General features: G+C 40.7%; 1 protein-coding gene across 6 annotated transcripts in view; it reads right to left on the bottom strand.

Moving 5' to 3' along the window:
* The window catches only part of PLA2G6 (phospholipase A2 group VI), a 35,273-nt gene extending 13,326 nt beyond the window's left edge, over positions 1 to 21,947 (bottom strand). Inside the window, exons 1-13 of one of the 6 annotated variants that reach the window (XM_060777032.2) lie at positions 21,824 to 21,947; positions 18,704 to 18,948; positions 17,120 to 17,335; positions 16,605 to 16,788; positions 13,883 to 14,070; positions 11,117 to 11,213; positions 8,724 to 8,906; positions 6,960 to 7,068; positions 5,872 to 6,021; positions 4,797 to 4,884; positions 4,204 to 4,367; positions 1,296 to 1,446; positions 951 to 1,087 (exon numbers count right to left, since the gene is read on the bottom strand). In XM_060777032.2, coding sequence (XP_060633015.2) covers positions 951 to 1,087; positions 1,296 to 1,446; positions 4,204 to 4,367; positions 4,797 to 4,884; positions 5,872 to 6,021; positions 6,960 to 7,068; positions 8,724 to 8,906; positions 11,117 to 11,213; positions 13,883 to 14,070; positions 16,605 to 16,788; positions 17,120 to 17,335; positions 18,704 to 18,912 — 1,876 coding nt within the window. In that variant the 5' untranslated portion in view covers positions 18,913 to 18,948; positions 21,824 to 21,947. Of the gene's footprint in view, positions 1 to 950; positions 1,088 to 1,295; positions 1,447 to 4,203; positions 4,368 to 4,796; positions 4,885 to 5,871; positions 6,022 to 6,959; positions 7,069 to 8,723; positions 8,907 to 11,116; positions 11,214 to 13,882; positions 14,071 to 16,604; positions 16,789 to 17,119; positions 17,336 to 18,703; positions 18,949 to 20,091; positions 20,114 to 21,613; positions 21,725 to 21,765 lie in introns of those variants that run through there. The other 5 variants (XM_060777033.2, XM_060777035.2, XM_060777034.2 and 2 more) reach the window with 5 other exon arrangements.
* Between the last annotated feature and the right edge of the window lie 590 nt (positions 21,948 to 22,537).

Genomic DNA, 22,537 nt, shown 5'->3' with positions numbered 1-22,537 from the left:
GAGAGCGGGCAAAAAGGTGAAGAACTATCATTTGTATTCTCACAGAAAAATGAGAAAAATTAATTGTGTTCATATGCCTCACAAATATCTTTCCTACCCAAAGCAAAATAAGGGTGAGGAAAATGGTAAATGGAGAATACAGAATTGGATCCAAAATATATAGGTTAGATTCATTCATTGTAATGGAGACAATCAGAGAATATGGTCATGTACAGTTAGTAAAGGTTTCCCCTGACATTAAGTCTAGTCATGACCGACTCTGGCGGGTGGTGCTCATCTCCATTTCTGAGCCAAAGAGCTGGCGTTGTCCGAAGACACCTCTGAGGTCTTGTGGCCAGCATGACTGCATGGAGCGCCATTACCTTCCCACAAAAGCGGTACCAATTATTCTACTCACATTTCCATGTTTTTGAACTGCTAGGTTGGCAGAAGCTGGGCCTAACAGTGGGAACTCACCCCATTCCCCAGATTTGAACCACCAACCTTTTGGTCAGGAAGTTCAACAGCTCAGTGGTTTAACCTGCTGTGCCACGGGGGAAGGGGGGGCTATATGGGCCATGTATATTACTGCACTTAAACCACAGATTGTCCTACTGTTGTATATTTCTTATGTACTACTGAGTAATGTTGACCAGTATCAGATCCTACAGCATGAAGCGGCTATACATGTATTTTTTCCAATACATAATTATCCTCTGCAAAAAAAGAACTGTAAGTACACACTGCTGCATGTATCGCTGGCACCGCTGGTGGAAATATACAAACTAGAGAAAAGTGGTATGCCCCAACCTCATCTAAGATGAGATATCTACTTATGACATGATCATAAATGCATGCACTTAGTTATAGCATTATACAGCTTAGTCACATTCCCAGAAGACATGGAAAGAAGATGAACTATCTTTCAATATGAACTTCCTATCTAGTGAACGTCTTGAGTCAACATTTACCTTCTGGTCTAGTCATTGGTTGAAACGAGCTCGTTGCCTTACTATGAGTTTTGCTTTTCACTTCTGGGATATTGTAATTCCGGAACAGGTGGAGTTCAGCAGGTTGGCGGTCACAGAGAGTTGCTGTCAACAAGAGCCTGGGAGAGATCAACCAAAGAAGCCTTTCATTTTATTTTAGGGAAGGGTCACAGCTGGTAACATAAATTCTTCCTTTGCATATAGTGCCACATTAAACCCCTAGTATTTCCAGTTTATTCTTTATTTAATCAGTCTATTAGTAATGATTATATTCTCACAACAAATTCACAAGGTAGGATAGAATACAGAAGGAGAGCTTTAGCTTACTTGGGGTTCTTGACGTCCGTCATTTTTGTATGTTCTCCAAACTCCTTCTTTAGGAAATCCTCAAGGGGCTGTGACTCATAAGGCCGCGACCCACGAAATACCTCATCCTTCATGCGGAAGTACAAACAGCGCATGTGATCCATGGGTATTGCTGAGAGGCAGAAAAACAGTAATAGTCTTCCAGAGGACATCTCTCATCCTACCTGAGTGATCTCCCTTGGATATTTATCTAGAGGTATTTCCCCAATTCCACCCCCTGTAGCACTTGAAGGAACATTTAGACATCTAAATACGATATGTGCAGCAGACAACCCAGAAGACTCATGGCCCAACCATAGGGACCCATGTTTTGTGCGACGTGTGAGACAGCTGAAAATGTGACTGAAGGGAAGGAAGGAAATTTGAAGATGGAATGAACAGAAAAATAGATAGCTCAAATCCATGACAGGAAGCAAAAGTAGACTGTACCAGAGACAAATGTCAGAAATATTAAAAATAAACTGGGTATTTTTGAGTACCAAAGTGTGAGTCAAGCACTAAAAGAGTTAGTAGGCCAAACCCTGTTAGAGTCAGTGGGCCAAAGCTAGTGTCGTCCTGAGAAGTCTGAGGTAAACCTCTGTATGAGAGAAGCCTCGTGTCAGAAAGCTCCAGTGTGAAGGTTGAATTTTGTGCTGTAGAACCTTGTTCTTCTGAATAGTGCAACAATATTGTTTTGTTATAAAGAGAAGCCTCCTATGAAAGATATGGTATTGGTCTGTGTGTTTTATTCTTTTTGTCACTTTGGGTCGCGCTGCTGCTAAGTTGCTCTGCTGTACATTTATGAGGAGGGTCTTTTGTTAATAAGCCCCCTTGCCAGTAGAGGGGAAAGGTTAGTAGAGGATTGTATACAGAGGACGTAGAACAAAAAGAAATTCAGAATTGGATTGGGTCAGGGAACTGGATTCAAAGCTGGACTATAAGACAGGAAATTTTTAGATGGAGGAAAAAATAGAGAACAGGATAGTCCATTTGAGAAAATGATTAGGAAATGTTTGAGAGTGGAGAAGAAAGTGGCAAGAGATCTGTACAAACAAGTCATAACAGTAACAGTAAAAGAAGAAATAACAGAGGAAAATTTCCAAACATGGAGAATGGACATGGAAATTGAGAGGGAAATAAGTAATACAGCAAAAGAAAAGTATAATGTATTAAGGGAAGCAAGGAGGATAATGTTACAAAAATGGTACAGAACTCCTGCACAAGTTTCACATTTTTTACCAGGGATAAAGGATAAAGGATAGGTGTTGGCATGGTTGTGAACAAAGAGGGGTGTTTAATCATATGATATGGGAATGTGATCAAGTGCAAGAGAACGACTGAAGAAGAAATCAATAGAATGTTAAATTTACAAATGGTAATGGTTAATAGAAATGTACTACATGCATGGAGAATAGGAGTGAAGAATATACAAAAAGAAAAATTGGTTGACAAATTAATAGTGTGTGCACAAATTGTTTTAGTGAGAGTTTGGGAAGATAAAACAAAATGGACACTGACTAATTGGTATAAGTATATAGTTAATATGTTAAATGTGGAAATAACAAGTTGCAAATGGAGTAATACAGATAAAATTGACAAGGTTATAATAACTAAGAGGATGTGGAAACCAGTTAGGAAATATTTAGAGCAAGCGTCCTCAAACTAAGGCCCAAGGGCCAGATATAGCCCTCCAAGACAATTTACCTGACCCTCGCTGAGGGTCAACCTAAGTCTGAAAGGACTTGAAAGCACACAACAGCAACAATCTTATCTCATCAACCAAAAGCAGGTCCACACTTCCCATTGAAATACTAATAAGTTTATATTTGTTAAAATTGTTCTTCATTTTAATTATTGTATTGTTTTAAAGTGTTTTTTGCACTACAAATAAAATATGTTCAGTGTGCATAGGAATTCATTTGTGTTTTTTTCTAATAATAATCCAGCTTTCCAACAGTTTGAGGGGCTGTGACCTGGCCCTCTGTTTAAAAAGTCTGAGGACCCCGGATTTAGAGAATGTGCTAAGATGTGGAGTAGAAAAAGTAAGACCAAGATTGATATTTCAAATGTAACTTCTTTAGTTTGCTGTATAAATAGTATGTACAAGGAGGGGAGGGTGGGAGTGGGATAAAACAATAAACAATCAATTATTTTAAAGTCTTGCCCAACAACAAAAGTGTAATTAACACCTGCGAAGAGTTGGGCCATCCTGAAGCAAAAGCATAGCATGTGTGTGAGAGATACAGAAGGTCTCAGGGTGAGATCCTTGCCATGGTGTGCTAATGGGCTTTAGGTAACGAAGGCTGGAAAAGCAGTCTGCTTCTCTTTGAGAGCTGCTGCTGCCACTCAAAGAAAACAGTAATGAGTTAACAGGGCTAATATTCTGGATAGGTAAGGAAGTTTCATATTAGAGGAAAAGTGGAATGATACAACAGGTTCAACAGATAGTAAAGTCCATGAGACAATGTCTGGGGAATAGCAAAGTTGAGGGAGGGGTGGAAAAGGCAAACACAAAGTGTAATAACCAAGCAAAAAATTAAATACCCGCTTTCAACCACAGTGCAGAATGGTAGCATGAAAGAAAAATTTCACATTCAGTTACAGAGTGCAGAGATGGGGGCTGGAAATCCTTCTAATACTTTACTTCTCCATAGAAAAAAGCTAAGACTCTTTTTATATATCTATCTTTATCCACCATTACCAGGGCTGCTGTAGTACAATCCTATTGTACATATAGGATATACATTTCTATAATCATTCTCTTACAGGTGAATAGGCTCAATCAAAGAAGCCATAATCCCGAGTTTCCAGGACCTGAGCAGGGTTTTTGTTCATTCCCACTTGGGCTCTTTTTCACAGGAGTATCTTTGTTGCCCCAGTCACTCCTTACCATGCACCACAGCGATGGCCAGGATCCCCCCTGTACTGGTCCCAGCAATCCAGTCAAAGAGCTCTCTGACAGGACGGCCTGCTGCTTTCTCTATAGCAATAAGAAACTGGATAAGCACCACGCCTCGAACACCTCCACCATCCAGACTCAAGAGACGGTCTTGCCTAGTGAAGAGAGGATGGAAAAGAAGAGAAGGAAAAAATTCCAGCACCATCTCCTCAAGTAGCCCCGTCTCCCCCCCGATTGAGAAACCGCATAAAGAGAAAAATAACATCACAAAATGGTATACATGGGTCTTGACCAGGGAATAGGTAAAGGTAAAGGTTTCCTCTTGACATTAAGTCTAGTTGTGTCCGACTCTGGGGGGTGGTGCTCATCTCTATTTCCAAGCTGAAGAATTGGTATTGTTCGTAGACACCTCCAAGGTCATGTAGATAAAACTAGTGGCCATCAATTCACAAAATGCCAAGTGTCAAGCAGAAAAACCCAGCTCTATGGGAATTTAACAGATCCTCCCTCCCGCTATATCACTTTATTGTTGGTATCCCCACAGAAGGGTAGGCAATGTCGTGACATGTACAGTGCTCACTTACGCTTTGTGCCTCTCCATGGCAGACTCCGTCACATCTGGCTTTTTCTCCATGGTGCTAAGCGTAGAGACATGCAGATATTCTTGATACTCTAGAGGAGTCATCCAGGAAAGAAACAATCCATTATTTATTTAGCAGAATGGGAAGGAACAGGCCTAAGAGACCAGGAAACTGAGAGCCTCTACTACTGCAGAGGCAAAAGGCTGAAGAAAAAAATATTTACTACACAGAAAGGCACATCTAATGGACGTTGACCCCAGAGCTGCACTAGAGGATGCAGTGATTCTTAGAGAGGTGTTTCCTTAGCTTAAATAGGGTGCTTTTATAAACATATCTTCATTTTTACAAGGGCTCTGCACACTAAAGGTAAAGGTTTCCCTGACATTGTCAAGTCTGACTCTGGGGGGTGGTGCTCATCTCCATTTCTAAGCTGAAGAGCCGGTGTTGTCCATAGACACCTCCTAGGTCATGTGGCCATGACTGCATTGAGTGCCATTACCTTCCCACCGAAGCAGAACCTATTGATCTACTCACATTTCAATGTTTTCAAACTGCTAGGTTGACAGAAGCTGGGGCTAACAGCAGGAGCTCACCCCGCTCCCGGGTTTCGAACTGCCGACCTTTTGGTCAGCAAGTTCAGCATCTCAGTGGTTTAACCCACTGCGCTACCATGTGGCCCACTAAACCCCAGCAAATGTGGAGAGCTGACTACATAGCAAACATTCCTTCATACATAACTACTGAAGGACACAAGAGTTGTGCGTCTTCGCTGCCCCAATCAGACTTATTATCTGTCTTTTGCAAAATAGCAGGATATAAACTCGGAAATAGGAAAGACATTAGGAGAAGATAGTATCAGGAGACAGTCATAATGCTTAGGAAGAATTCCAGGATTTTATTTTTTGGCTAGCAATTAATTTTAGTTTCAGTATATTCATGTGACAGTGAAAAGCCTTATATCATTATCAGATGAGACAATGATGGCTGACACATATTAATGCCTTTCCCTATTGAAAACCCTAACACAGGAGAGAAAAAGGAGGAAATGAGAGAAGCACAGGACTAGGTAGCATGTTACCTAGGTTTTGGCTAGTGCTCCATGGGAATGATGATCCTTCTGGGACGGAAGAGGTAGTTGATGTTGGTGCCGTTATGACTGAACCAGGTGGGTGGAAGCGTTCAGTCCCTAAAAGTTTCAGCAGGTCTAACAGTACTTGCCGGTTGGCACCTTGTATGGTGAGGATGTCACATGCATTAGAGAGAAAACCACGAAAATCAAGCAGATGATGACTACTGTAAGCCCTGAACCAGCCTGATCCCATGCACTTAGCAGGAAAACTATGAATGAGCAATGTACAGGTAGAGGTGCTTGGCCTGGAAGGGGGCAACAGAATATCCTTAAACAACCTACAATTCACTCCCCAGAGATATTAGGCAAGCCCCCACACTGGCAATCTGAAAACCTGGCTATTCCAATGTGCCTTCAGTGACTGAATGTAAGTCACTCCCTGACCACATTTTGCACAAAATGTCCTTAGAAGCACTTTATTTTATGGTTTGAGCAATGAAATCCTTCCTCATTCCCGGGACCCCCTCCTTACAATTTACACTGTCCTATCTCCCAATGTTTTGTTTTTTTAAAAAAATATCTCTGAATCTGGCCCTGCCCAGTGAAATCTTCTGTATTTTTAATACCTGGTTTTATATTGTTGTGTTGTATATTATATTGTTTTTGCATTTTCTTTTGTATTTTGTTTTGGTTTTATTATGTTTTGTGTTATATTGTTTGTATTGTATTGATGGGCTTGGCCTCATGTAAGCCGCACCGAGTCCCCTTGGGGGAGATGGAGCGGGGTATAAATCAAGTTTTATTTTATTATTATTATTATTATTATTATTATTATTATTATCTGTACAGGTAGAGATGCTTGGCCTGGAAGGGGGCAACAGAATATATTTTAACAACCTACATGCCCTGCAGCATAGCTGGTGGCCCTAAAAATCATCAGCTTTTAAGTAAGAAAGTTAAATATGTTCATTCACATGGAAGATTGCATGGGCAATGACCTTATGTATCTTTGACACATTATTGGCAAAGTCCAACTCAGACCCAGAACCTACTCCCATCCTTCTCCTCTCCAACCCACAGGTCTCTCTCTTTCTCACCTTTGCTAGTCCTGGCTGCCAACAAGCCCGGCGTCTCCCCTACATCATTGGGGATATCCATATCTGCTCCAAACACAATAAGGGCCTTGATTGTTTCTAGATGGTCTTGCTATTAAGAAGAAGAAAAAGAGCTTGTCAAGGAATGTGTGGTCAGATCCATGACTTCTTGCACAAGGAAACCGGACCATCTAGTAACAGATAGCCAAACTCTAAACTGCCTATATATTCATCCGACTGAAAGAGCTATGTTTCTACAAGCTTCTTTTGGAAAGAGGACCCATTTGGCTGGACTGAAGGAAACCGAAAGATAGGTATATGAAAGGGAGAACTGGAAGCTAAAGAACTTAAAAGTAGGACCAGTAAATGCTGTTTCAAAAGAAGACTGCACAAACTTCAGGCTTGTAACATATACCGCAGACACACAAGTATAAGCCAACCTGAATATAAGCCGAGGCACCTAATTTTACCACAAAAACTGGGAAAATGTATTGACTCGAGTATAAGCCGAGGGTGGGAAATGAAGCAGCCACTGCTAAATGTCAAAATAAAAATAGATACCAATAAAATTACATTATTAGAGGCATCCGTAGGTTAAATGATTTTGAATATTTACATAAAACTGTAATTTAAGATAAGAATTGTCCAACTCTGATTATATCATTATTCTAACTTTCTTCAATGTAAATATGCTTATGTATCCTTCCAATAATAATAGAGCAAAATAATAAATGTAATAACATAGAGTAAAATAATACATGTAATAATAAAAATAAAAGTAAAAGAAATGTACTAAAATAATAATTGAGTAAAATAATACATTTAATAAAAATAGAGTAAAATATTAAATGTAATAATAATAATAGAATAAAATAATAAATGTAATAATAATAATAAATAGAAAAATGGAGAAGCCTACACGATAGAATTACAAAGACTCTGGCACAAGCCAGTGAAGGTGGTCCCAGTGGTGATCAGCACACTGGGTGCAGTGCCTAAAGATCTTGGCCTGCACTTAAAAACAATGATCACTGACAAAACTGCCATCTATCAGCTGCAAAAGAAGCTACTCGGATCTGTACGCATTATTCACCAATACATCACACGGTCCTAGACACTTAGGAAGTGTCTGACGTATGATCAAATGCAAGTCAGCATAGTATCTTGTTTGCTGTATATTAATTTTGTTGTGTCCCAAATAAGAAATGGAATAAAATAATAAATGTAATAATAATAATAATAATAATAAATAGAGTAAATAGTATATCTAATAATAACAATAATAACAGAGTAAAATAATAAATAACTTTGACTCGGAAGTATAAGCTGAGAAGAGCTTTTTCAGCCTAAAAAAGGGGCTGAAAAACTCAGCTTATACTCGAGTATATACAATACTTTGTTTTTCACTAGGTAACAAGATTCACCAGCAAGAGATTAGTAACAAAAACATATGCTTAGAATGAAAGGATCGTGAAACAAGGAATTTGCTTTGCATAGTAGAACAGAACTCACAGAAATCAATTCCTGGCTACTCCATATTTTCTTGATATCACGAATGGCTAGAAAGATATTTTGCTGTTACCAATGTTAAACAATGGGAGCCAGAAATCCTGAGAAATGTATAGCAAATCACTCAGAAATCTGGACGTAGATCTAGAACTTGTTTCTGAAAAGCCTAGTTTTAGTTTCTCAATATTTGAAGGACAAAATGTCTCTATTTCTTCTAATCTCCTCAGTCTTGGCAAAGCAGCCTGACAGGAAGCTCACCTGCATGGCCAGGTGAAGTGGTGTGTTCCCATCCTTCCCTTTGCTGTTGGTCTTGGCTCCATGGGTCAGCAGCACCATCACGCAGTCAAAGCGCCCACGCCGTACAGCAATGTGCAGAGCTGAATCCCCAGTTGCACTGAGGGTGTTGACTTCACAGCCATATTCAATAAGTAGCCGGGTCATCTAGATCCAGAGCAGAGGAAACCATAAAAAATGCCATGTTGTTACTCCCAGGGGCTTCTCCTGGCTGAAGCAAGTATCGTGAGGCTTATGACATATTTGGCCAAAGAAGCAATGCCTCCAGAATTAGAAAACAAATAATCCATCCAAAGTTGAAGGCCATTGTTTCCATCCTAAACATCTCGGTGTCACCTTATATTGAACACCAACATTTAGGAAACACTGTATGAACACCAAGCACAAAGTAGCTGCACACAAACATCCTGCAGAAACTTAATGGCACTGCATGGGGGGCAGACCCAAAATTAATAAGAACATCAGCACGGGCCTTGGCTTACTCAACTGCTGAGTAGGCCTGCCCTGTTTGGCATAAGTCTGTCCACACAAATCATGTGGATATAGCACTGAATGAAATATGTAGAATAATCACAGAATGTCTCAAGCCTACACCTGTTGATTGGTGAAGATTTAAGCAAGCTGGCATTGCCCCCCTGATGTGTGACAGGAAGTTGCTGCTAACTGTAAGAGGAATAAGGTTGAACATTGTGAAAGGTATTCACTGCATGCCTATCAGCCTCCTCCCAGTAGACTCAAATCAAGAAAAAGTTTCATGAGAACCACCACTCCTCTTAATGTTCTCTCAGCAAAAGCAAGAATATCCCTCTGGACAGCTAAACCAGGAAACCTCAAATGGATGCCCCCGCATGAGGGTCTGCCTTCAGAGGCAAACCAAGAATGGGCAACTTGGAAGTCCTTGAACAGACTCAGAAGTGGAGTGGGCAGATCAAAAGACAACCTGGCAAAATGGTACTACCTAGAAGAATCTGCTACCTTGTACAACTGTGTAGCACAACAAACAACTCAGCATCTGTATGCTTGCTCACAATGCCCTGCCTCTTGAACAGAGGAAGAGTTGTTTAAAGCTACAGATAATGCAGTTGCTGTTGCCCATTTTTGATCTAAATATATTTAGCTGCTTGCGCTCCTCTATTTTATCAGTTTTATACTTATTTGTACAATGCTTTTGACATGAAATAATTAACATAGAATTTTTAAAATCATTATTTTTACATAAGAAAATATACCTCTTGGTGACACACACATATCTTTAAAATATCTATGCCTCCAGACTAGCTATGTGGGTGAATGTGATTTGGCCACATTTTTAGAGTGAACCAGCTAAAATGGCAGTTCCCAGGATATCCCATGGATCATAATTTGGAACCCAGTTCATAGCATATAAATGCATACCAAAAATGTACTTTATGGGGGAATTTCACAGAGCATGGGGCAAAATAAATACAAGGACATATGAAGCTGACAAGGGCTGAAAATAGACAGAGTCAACCTATCCTACTCTACTCTGAAGTTAAGAACACAAATAAAAAAGACTCTTAGGCTAAAGTTCATAGTACAAATCGCCTCACAGCACAACTACTGAAATGGGTTTTTCTAATTATACAAGGAAAATCATGCTTTACAGTACTTCATCACACTAGAGAAAAAAAAATATTTATTTATTTTATTTAATTTATTTCTATACCGCATTTTTCAGCCCAGTCAGGCGACTCAATGTGGTTTACACAATACAGGTTATCACAACAATGTCATAGGCAATTAAAACACATCATATACAACAGACAAAATCAACAACAATTATCAAATCATATCATAACGCCTCAATGAAATCAGATCCGTTCTCATAATCCTTGTGCCATTCCTATGTTCAATTTGAAAAATCCACTTGAAATCCAGTTTCTGCCTCCTGAAGAATTCTGAGGTTTGTAGTTTAGTGAGGCTGTTACAGGCTCCTCCCTAAACTACAAACCCCAGAATTCTGTAGGAAGCAGAAACCGGATTTTAAGTTATTGTTTTCTCTAGTGTGATGAAGTACAGGTTCCATAATAAGAAACACAGCTATAAAATGTTAGTGGCCATGCTTGAAAAGGCATAGCAGCTATAGCCGTGCATGCTGGAAACTCTGCATTGTAGTCCAGAAATGTTTTTTTTCCCAAAAACTCTGGCTGTGCAAGTATCCATGAATGGTAAAATTCCTGCTAAACATTTTGCTGCCAGGTAGATTATAAAAGATACAGAGATGGTTCAGAGATGGGATGGGAGAAAAGGTTTTGCCATGACAGCAAGATTCAGAATGAGACAGATGAAAAGAACCAGATCCTTTGGCCTGCCCAGCTGGCATCCTACTTGCTTACTTCAGCATTTTTGGCCCAATGGAGGGGTGTGGCACCATGGCGTGGATCCACCAACTGAATCTGGCTAATCTCCTTGTTCAGAAGGGCCTCTGCACATCTAGAAGAGTGGAAAAAACAACAAAAGCAGGAAACAAGGAAGGACTATGACAGGCAACTTGAAGCTGAATGTGTGGCTCTTTGTGCGTCCAGTAACTATAATGTGATTTCAAGGCTCCTCTATCTAATCCTCACAAAAAGGGCAGAAAAAACAGGCAGCAAGAGTTGCAGAGCAACAAGCACATTATGCAGATTATCTACAAAGGGAAAGGTTTGTTAGGCTATTTCAGAGAAAACAACAAAGAGTCCTGTGGCATGTTAAAGACTACAGTCAGCCCTCCATTTTCACTGTAATTAGAGGCACAAGGACCTCACAAAAATGGGGGGAAAAACTGATTTTTAAAAATTAGTTTAAAAAAAACCAAAAACCTAGGAATCTCTAGGTCTTCCAGAAAGAACCTATGGTCAACTTCCATCAAGTTTGGCTACAGAATCGCACTGGAAGTGAACACCTCTCTAGGAATTTCAAGAACTTCCAGTTTTGCCAACTTACAGCAGAGGTTAACAATAAAATTGCACTGAGGAACACACATTCCTAGAGATCACAGTTTAGTCAGATCTGTGAACAATCAAATCTGCAAATGTCAACTCACAAATGTGGAAGGATAAAAGGTAAAATAAAGGTTTCCTTAAGTCTCTTTGTGTTCAATTCGGGGGGGGGGGGGTTAGTGGTGGTCATCTCCATTTCTAAGCCGAAGTGGTGACGTTGTCCATAGACACCTCCAAGGTCATGTGGCCAGCATGACTGCATGGAGCATCATTACCTTCCCACAGAAGCAGTACCTATTGATCTACTCACATTTGCATGTTTCCAAACTTCTAGGTTGGCAGAAGCTGGGGCTAACAGCGGGAGCTCACCCCATTCCCCAGATCTGAACCAGCAACCTTTCAGTCAGAAAGTTCGGCAGCTCAGTGGTTTAACCTGCTGCGCCACCAGGGGGCATGGAAGGCTAACTATAACCTATATCTTCTTCTCATGCATCAGGTACCATGCAGAATTTCTAGCACAGGCAGGCTATGCATGCATGTGATTTGAACATGACTGTGATTGGTGAGAGCCAGCATGGTTTAGTGGTTTGAACACTGGACTATGACTCTGGAGATCAGTGTCTGAGATTCACTTGGTGACCTTGGGCAAGGTACACTCCTTCAACTTCAAACAGGCAAAGTTCTTTTGAACAAATCTTGCCAAGAAAAACCTCCGATAGATCCTCCTTAGAATTACCATTAAGTCAACAGTGATGGGTGCCAGACACACAACAGATCACAGTGCCGGCTGACCCACTTCACAGCACTCTCAGGCAGCAGTGTAGCTTTTGCTTATGGGGCTTCATCGTATTGGTTAGCTTCTATCCTGCACCTACACTTTCCCAGATGGATTTGGCTGTGGATTTCTGTTTCTTGTTTAACAAACTTTTCCGGGCTATCTCTTCTGCCAAATCCCAAAAGCTCTTCACCCCCGAAAGACTTTTGCTCCAAGATCTTGGGGTGGGAAATACATTTTTAATGGAGGCTGCTACGTGGGTGAGAACATGCAAGGGAAGACGACCCACTGAGGCCCCTTGTACACTGCCATAAAAAATCCAGGTTATCTGCTTTGAACTGGATTATATGGCAGTGTAGACTCAGATAATGCAGTTAAAAGCAGATAATGTGGATTATCTGCTTTGATTAACTGGATTATATAGCAGTGTAGAAGGGGTCTGAGAAGGATGTGATCTTCAGCACACAGCTTTTCCATCCCCAGTGTGAGGCAAGGTGCAACAGTTTTCAAAGCCATATAATCTTCAGGGTTACTATTGCATTTCCTAATCCATAACTCGGAATCAACATGCCCTGGCTTCTATTATGTTTCTCCAGTTATATTCACAATAATAGCTATCCAATTTAGCATCCTTAAAAATGGCTCATTTTTATTCTAAAAAGTGCCTGGGACAAAGTAAGCTGGAGGTATGAACTCTTTATCCAAAATAAGAGAGGAAAGCTCTTATTCTACAGAAAGTAGTATGTTAAGGTATGGGAGGATCCCATTGGTGCTCTTCCAAAAACCATTTGATTGTATTCTGACACTGGTTGCCTTTTCTTTCTTAGTCCTGCCATGCTGAGAAAGGGCGGTCATTTTGCTCACGTGACTTGGAACAGCATGTTTTACTTTCTCTTACCAGAAATGGGCATAGTACTTCAGGAAATAAAGCCCGACTGCTCATTGGAGGGAAGGATAATAGAGGCTAAGATGAAGTACTTTGGCCACATCATGAAAAGAAAGGAAAGCTTAAAGAAGACAATTATGCTGGGGGAAATTGAAGTAAAAAGGAAGAGGGTCCGACCAAGGGCAAGATGGATGGATGGGATCCTTGGAGTGATTGGATTGACCTTGAAGGAGCTGGGGGTGGTGACAGCCGACAGGGAGCTCTGGCGTGGGCTGGTCCATGAGGTCACAAAGAGTAGGAAAACGACTGAACGAATGAACAACAACAGAAAGATGGGACATAAAACAGGCCTTCTGTTGCCTATGTTCAGAAACCATATGTATTTGTAGAAATGTGATTTTATCCAGAGGCCTGGAAATGTTACTTTTTGGGACTGGCCATGCTGACTGGAGAATTATGAAGGTTTTAAGTCAAAAAGGAACAATTTTCCCCAAGTTCTGCACTATGCAAAAGAACTTACTTTTTCTGGGAGTTTTTCATAGCGGTGTGGATGGGATAACCCAGTGGTCCCAAGTTAGTACACTTGGCATTAACCTTCAAAAGAGAGATGACAACATCTTCTTTGCCCAGTTGACAAGCCAAGTGCAAAGGACTCTGTCCTTCCTCATTCAGATGGTCCAAAGCAGCAGTTGACTTTCTGCCCAGGAGCTGGAACAATGGAACAGTATCACTTGAGTAAACTCTGACAGACACAGGACAGCTCTTTGCAAAGCTTGTACACATTTCTACCTAGATCAAAATACACAGCTGTTCTGTCTACCCATGTTGACTTTCTTATTTTCTCAAAGAGACATAAATCACTGTACAGCTAGTAGCTATTTTCAACAAGTAACATTATGAGATTCTAAACTAGTTCGTGATTTTGGACTTGGGCTGGATCAACCTCGTCATATAATCGAATTTCAGAATACAGTTTAATTGCATTGAGCTCGATTATATGAGTCTACACTGCTAATTCAGTTCATCTGCATTCTGAAACTTGATTATATGGCAGTGTAGATCCAGACTAGGATAGAAATTCTTATGAACACTTAATAATAATAATAATAACAACAACAACTTTATTTATAGACTGCCCTATCTCCCCAAAGGAACTCAGAGAGGTTTACATAAAAAGGCAAATATTCAATGAAATAGTCGATGAAGATGCATAAATCAAATCAATACAAATTAACATCAATAAACTTATATCGTCAAAAGAAAATAATATCAAAAATGCTAATAATTAAATAAAACATAATTACACAGAAACATATACCCCAAAAAGTTAAACGACTAAAATGCATAAAAAGTGCCTGACTAGTAAAATTTAAAATGAACTGTACCAGCCCATAAGATATGAATAGCTTTGGCAGTGTGCTTAAGATGTGCTAGTCCTCCTCCTCTCCTTACGCTAAAGTGCATAAGTGCATCTTCAGAACCTTTTTAAGAGGAGGGTGGGGGCCATTTTTATTTCTTTGAGAAGAGAGTTCCAGAGGTGGGGGGCAATCACGGAAAAGACCCTTACTCTCATTCCCACCAACTGCGCTTGAGACGGAGGTGGGACCGAGAGAAGAGCCTCCTCCACTGACCACAGTGGGGTGGTCTATACAGGGATATGCAATTTGACAGACACCTGGAACAATAACATTTAGGGCTTTATAAATAAACGTCAGCACTTTGTATTTAGCCAGGAAGCAGACTGGCAGCCAGTGGAGCTGCTGCAACATGGGAGTGGTTCTCTCTCTGTACAGACCCCCAGTTAGTAACCTGGCTGCTGATCACTGAGCTAGCGGAAGCTTCCAAACTATCTTCAAAGGCAGCCCCACATAGAGAGTGTTGCAGTAGTCCAAATGGGATGTGACTATGGACTACCATAGCCAAGTAAGGCATCTCAAGCACAGCTGGCACACAAGTTTTAACTGTGCAAAGGCATTCCTGGCCACTACTCACACCTAAAGTTCCAGGGCCAGCAAAAAGTCCAGGATTACCCCCAGACTGCGAACCTGCATCTTCAGGGGAGTGTGACCCTGTCTAACAAAGGCTGTAACCCTATACCCTGTTCTGCCTTGACTGGATTTAGTTTCAGCTTGTTGGCCCTCATCCATCACTGATGGCAGGCACTGGTTCAGGACCAGAACAGCATCCTTGGCTTTTGGTGGAAAGGACGAATAAAGTTGAGTGTCATCTTAGTAAATTTGAGACCGAACTCCAAAACTCTAGGTGATCTCTCCCAGTAGTTTCATTTAAATGTTAAACACCATAGGGGACAGAATTGAATCCTGAGGAACCCCACAGGCTACAAGTCAGGGAGTCAAACAGGGGTCCCCCAGCTCCACCATCTGGGTCTGATCCTCCAAGAAGGACCGGAGCTACTGCAAAACAGTGCCCCCTAGCCCCATTCTGGAGAGATGGCCCAGAAGGATACCACAGTCAATGGTATTGAAAGCCGCTGAGAGGGCCAGGAGAACCAGCAGGGACACACTCCTCCTGTCTAGCTCTCTTCCTAGATCATCCACCAAGGCAACCAACGCTGTTCCAGTTCCGTAACCAGGCTTGAAACCAGATTGGGATGGATCCACATAATTCGTTTCATCCAAGAACTTTGGAGTTGTGGGGCCACCATCTCCTCTAGAACTGTGCCCAGGAAGGGGAAATTTGGAGCTGGTTGGTAGTTGTTCAGTTGAGTGGAATCCAATGCTGGTTTCTTTAACAGCAGTCTTACTATTGCCTCCTTGAAACTATTTGGCATTATGCCTTGGGTCAAGGAGGCATCTACTTTATGTAACATCCTCATAGCTATTATATTATGTAATCTTACTATGAGGAAATTCAAACTGTGAAAGGTTTCACCAGTATTACAAATACTGATGGGCATATTTTCCAGAAATTTGGTACATCTAATAATCATCTGTTTACAGATATTCTACAGTTATGCAGTCTACCTATTTACCAACAGTATGAAAATCCTTTCATAAATTACAAAAGGAAATGCCATCCCAAATTATCACAAGGTTTCTTATCTTTTGACCTAATTGCCAATACCTCACTTTTATACTGCAGTTAACAATTAAGTTTAAATCTTACAGTTCAAGGTTTAAGAATAGGACATGTTTTTGTAAACATATCCTTAGCCCATAATGTGAATTATGGCAGGGAAATGTCTGCAGAAGAGAAAGTATCCTACTTCTTAGACTCCTCACCTCAATGATCTTCGGGTTTGTTCCTCGGACAGCATAATGAAAGACCGTGTCTCCATTTTTGTCTGTGAGATCTAGACGGGCATGGCATTCATTTATCAATTCTCGCAGACTACCAAGGTCTCCTTTTTGGCAAGCTAAGTGTAGAGGAGTGCATTCGTTTTCACCGCTGTTGCTGTTTATGCAGCTGCAACACAAAATGATGAATCAACACATGTGTCAAACTCCTAGCTACTGAAAAAACAAATATGATTAGATATAAATTATACTGAAGTGAGTAACCCAGACACAGATTCATACTGGTGTCTTCAGGTTATCCTAGTATATGGTTCATGGTGTTAAGTAGGTCATTGGCTCCATCCACAAAAGTAAAGAAGCAATTCCTGCATCAAGTTCCAGTTGGTAAACTTTGAGGCTCATCTAGTACAAAATCCAAGCAGATCACATTAAGCCTGGAGTATGCCTTTTTTTGCCCTACGCTAGCTCCTAATGGCCAGCATCTTCCAACAGCATCGTACCTCAGGATATGATTGTGTCGGAAGCTCTCCATAAGCCCGAGCTCTACTGCTATGTGAGCCAGCGACCAGTTGGGGTGGCTTCGAAAACAGTCCAACAGCTGCTGCAAATTTTCCACGGATAAAGGCTCACGATAACTCTCATAGAATGGGCGCAACTGCTTTGCATAGATCTCGAAGTACAGATTTGCATCTGCTTCATTGTCTACCTGGAAAAGTCTTCAAAGAAAATTAGTTCGAACATATTTATATGTTGTGCTCCAAAGCTCAAAGTACATTTACAAAACAAGACTAAAATAATTCATATCTCAGGAACTTTTAAAAAGTAACAAAATGATACAGGACTATAAAGCTCAGCAATGAACCAGCAAGAACCATTAAATTCCTGATAGAAGGAAGCCTTTGAAAAACCAGTAGATAAATCCCATCAGAATAACAGAAAGTTAAGGAAGACAAAAGCCCCTGCCCTCCCTGCCAAAATACAAGGAATGAGTATCAGAAGTAACCAAATAGGCACTACACTTTTTGATGAGGGGGGAATTCGGGTATTTTTTACATAAAACATCATAAAATTGCACATTAAATCTTTCCAGGATTCCCAACATCCTTTTTTTAACTGGAAAAAATCCATTATGAATGGTGCTAGAAAGGTCTTATTGGTTTATATGCAGCTTGAAGGCTATGCTTTGTCCACCTTTGTTCTAAATCAATGAGACAACAGGACATATATTAATGGCAAAACCACCACTTGGCGGGGATAACAACAAAATAAATTACTCATCTTTTTCTCCAAAAACATTTCTACTAAGAATAAGAAAAACTGTGGTAATATTTTATAACTGCACATTGCAATATTATACATACCCCTGCAAAAATACTGGCCTACAAAATTAACTATTTAGGGATTACTAGCAGGAGAAAACTGATAATTTCTTAGTAGAATAGTAGGGGGGGGAAACAACAAACTCTTCCCGTCTACCAAAGAGACAAGGGCAAAAGGAATCTATTTCTCTGCAGACTGCCCATTGACCCTCTGTAGTAATTCTGAAGGAAGCCACACTGACTTCAATTTCTGTTCTAAGGTGCATCTATCATTTAATGCAGTTCAAAACTAAAACTCTGCAAGTAAACAATCATGAAAGGATGTGAAAGAAAGCCCTTCAGATATATCAGTGCTCTATGTGTTGCTAGTGTTAATTTGCTCTGTCTGCCTTCCAAACTACTATCAATACCAGGTTGAGGCGCTGAACCAAAGTTTTGAAGTTCGGCTGTGGTAATTAAATGCATTCATTTTCCTACTATTCTCAAGGTACATCTACATTGTAGAATTAACAGTTTGACACCTGTTAACAGCCATGGCTAAATGCTATGGAATCCTGGTAGTTGTCATTTGGTGAGGCATCAACACTCTTTAGCAGAGAAGGCTACACTCCATGTAAAACCATACCTCCCAGGATTCCATAATATTGAGCTATGGCAGTTAAAGTGCTGTCAAACTGTAGCAATTCTACAGTATAGACACATGCTTACTGTCAAGGAATAAAGAAATCAGAATTAAGTAAACAAAAGCATTTCTTTGCTACACACCGGAAGGCTGTTGTTTGATTCTGAGGATTAATGAGAACACAGTCCCAGGAGCGGCTTGAATGTTTGTCATATAAGGCTACCCTATCCTCCCACTTCACACGTTTCCGAGATGCATACTCCGTCAAGGGAACCTCCTTCACCCGGAAAGGGTTGGCAAACAAGTTGCTGACATTGCTGAAAGTAGTCATAAGCCGGCCAAAGAACTGCATGTTTCCAAGAGGACCCCACGGTATCCTCTTTCATAACTACGGAAGAAAGGATAGGTATACATTTGAACCACTTCAGTGCCATTCACTCTATTCATGGTGGCCAACAACAAAATTCAGGTCAAAATATAAATGCCATTAATACATAAAAATCTACACTAGGGTTCAAATGACTTGTCTGTAAAATCTAGAAAATTCATATCACATGGACTGAAGATGAATAAACAGATGACAGAAAAAAAGCAAGGTTACATTTCTTCCCTTCTTGTGATTTCACTTCCAGAAGACAAAAAAAAGCAAAAAAGAGGAGAGGCTGAGTCAAAGTATGTATGTATGTATGTATGTATGTATGTACATACAACAAAGGTTCCTACATGGCTTGATTAAGCTGAACTTGGCACACATACCCTTCATTGCCCAATTTAAAATAATTGTTTTGGCATAAAGGCTCCAAAAATTAAAAAATAGCAGTATATAGAAAGAAAGGGTCAGCTACTGGCCCATAACTATATATCTATACAGCACTCAGACACAACCACAAGAAGATAGTATATATTCTATAGATATAAAGGATTGGTTATAAATAGATAAAATGATGGAAAAGAGGGATGACAAAAGGAAGGGAACAATGAAAAAGAAGGGAAGACAAAGGAAGGAAAGGAAGGGAGAGGGGAGTGGAGGTGTATGAGGTAAAGCAAGGGAAGAAGGAAAGGAAGGAAGAAAAAAAGAGAGCGAGAAAATTTATGAAGGAGGGAAGGAGGCAGGGAAGAAAGAAAGCAAGAAAGCAAGAACCACAAAGAAAATGCAAGCCTGGGCAACGTTTGGTATACACTATATATGCTAGTCTGTAAAATAAATTTAAATGCAAACTTGGAAATAATTGCTGGACAATAATAAATAAACATGGAAGAAGAGGAAAGAAAGCCAACTCAACAATAATAAAAAAATCAAGCGAAATATAGTATAAAATCTGAGATGGGGTGCTTAGAGAAGCTTCTGTTTTGTTCTCCCTTTCTCCATCTACAGAACTGATTCTCAACCTTTTGCCCTCTAGGTGTTTTGGACTTCAGTTCCCAGAATCTGTGACAGCTGGCTCTACTGGCTGGGGTTTCTGGGAGTTGGAAATCCTAAACACCTGGAGGACCAAAAGGTTAGGGACCAGTGATCTATGGACATACTTACTCATTAAGTAAAATGCAGTTGCTTCAGAAAAGAAGATGAGAAAGAAACACAGATCTTTTAAGACATGAAGGACTCGGCTTTGGCAAGCAAGTCATTAATTGTGGAGGTTGTTTCCAAAAGGTACCAAATCCAAAAAAGAAAGAAAAATAACTTATAGGTGCCAGCACATTGCTGGCTGGAAGTATGCAACGATCAAACTACCATAATGTATCAAATTACTTCAGTACAGGACTTGGAAAATTGCATTTTGTACCAATCAGGATGTATGTTTCATTACTTCCATATGCCAAAGATGAAAAGGGGGAGGCCTTTACCTTTATCTGTGTATTGTATGTTGTTTGTGTAAAAGGCATTGTATGTTTGCCTTATATTTATACTGTAATCTGCTCAGAGTGCCTCTGGGAAGATAAAGCAGAACATAAATAAAGTATATTATTATTATTATTATTATTATTATTATTAGTTGTTGTAGTAGTAGTAGTAGTATGTACTCAGCAGGTTTTTTTCCCCTAGGTAGTAAACGTAAAGGTTTTCCCCTAACATTAAGTCCAGTCGTGTCCAACTCTGGGGGTTGGTGCTCATCTCCATTTCTAAGCCGAAGAGCTGGCATTGTCCGTAGACACCTCCAAGGTCATGTGGCTGGCATGACTGCACGGAGCGCCGTTACCTTCCCACTGGAGTGGTACGTATTGATCTACTCACATTTGCATGTTTTCAAACTGCTAGGTTGACAGAAGCTGGGGCTGACAGCGGAAGCTCACACTGCTCCCCGGATTCGAACCTGCGACCTTTCGGTCAACAAGCTCAGCAGCTTAGTGGTTTAACCCACTACGCCATCAGGGGCTCCCATTCCTAAAAATTCCTTTAAAACTGTTATAATGGATTTGGTGCCTTTGGAAAACAAGCTCCACAATTACACTTACCTACCAGAAAAGAAAACACAAAATGAAGTGCATTACAATAATAACCAACAGGGATACAACTCCGCACCCTAGAAACAATAACAAAATATTAAATCAGTATCACAAAATTAAGTAAATAAAAAAGAATTGATATTATCAAACACACATATTTAATGCCTCGTTAAGCAAATACAATGGTGCCTATGTCCACCTGTCTCTTCTTTTCTTTCTTTGTGTATGCTCCTTGCTATTAATTATATTACTATTTATATGCCATTTTTTCCATCTTAAAAGGAACATGGTGCCTTATGATTATGTTCCCTCATTCATTTCCAGTTCTAGTTTGGTTTGTCAGCTGCACTCTTTGGCAGAGAAGGCTAAAGACCTTGTAAAACTACAACTCCCATATTCCATAGCATTGATTCAGAGCAGTTAAAGCTGGCAAGGGCAAACTTCGGCCCTCCAGGTGTTTTGGACTTCAACTCCCACCATTCCTAGCAGCCTACCGGCTGCTAGGAATGGTGGGAGTTGAAGTCCAAAACACCTGGAGGGCCAAAGTTTGCCCTTGCCTGAGTTAAAGTGGTGTCAAACTGGAATAAGCCTACAGTGTGTACAAGCACCTTGCAAAGTGGAACCAATACAATTGCCTTCAAGAGGAATCATGGGCCCACTCTCTCTTGCTCTGAGCCCCTCAAACAAACCACCTTCAAGGATGTCACACAGCCATGGCAAGTCTAAAGCCTTTCTACAGGAGGCGGAGCCAAAACCTAACCTTAGTTTCACTTCTGAGAACTTTACTCGCCCGCCTCTTCCACCAGGCTCTCACTTACCCAACAACCACTTCCGCCAACAGAATCACGTGGCGGCCCCTCAGCCAATCAAAGGCGGCCGGAACGACTCCTCCCCCTCTCGGCTCAATGTGTCACCTCATTCCACGGCGGGTCATAAGATCTGGGTAACAGGGCGGCGGCGGCCTTGCGCGCGAGAGCAACTCTTGCGTCATGACGTTCCAGAATCAGCGCGGGCGCCATCTTGGGGTTGGGCGGATGACGACGTCAACCGGGTCGTAGCCGCCATCTTTTGTGAAGGCGGGGAAGCGCCGAGCGCTCTTTGGCGCCAGCCCCTCCCGCACTTTTTTAAAGAGACAGTGTCACCGAAATGTTTCTCAGCACAGTCTCCTTAGGAATGTAAAAAGGGGAGAATGCATCTGCACTGTAAAATTCATCCAGTTCAACACCAATTTAACTACCATGGTTCAGTGCTATGGTATCATTGCAGTTGAGAAACCAGCACTCCTTGGTAGAGAAGACCTTGTGAAACTACAACTCCCAAATTCGATTAGCATTGAATCTTGGCAATTCAAGTGATGTCAAACTGCATTCCTTCTACACTGTAGATACGCCTTAAGTGAGCACTGAATGTGTGTGTATATGTACTTTTAAGTAACCTGTTGGCATACTTCTAAGGTTTCCTCAGGCAAAGAATATGGGGTCCATCTACACTGTTGAATTAATGCAGTTTGACATCACTTTAATTGCCAATGT

The sequence above is a fragment of the Anolis sagrei genome, chromosome 5, assembly GCF_037176765.1.
Source record: "Anolis sagrei isolate rAnoSag1 chromosome 5, rAnoSag1.mat, whole genome shotgun sequence".
Classification (NCBI taxonomy): domain Eukaryota; kingdom Metazoa; phylum Chordata; class Lepidosauria; order Squamata; family Dactyloidae; genus Anolis; species Anolis sagrei.
This window is presented reverse-complemented; position numbering and strand designations above follow the sequence as displayed.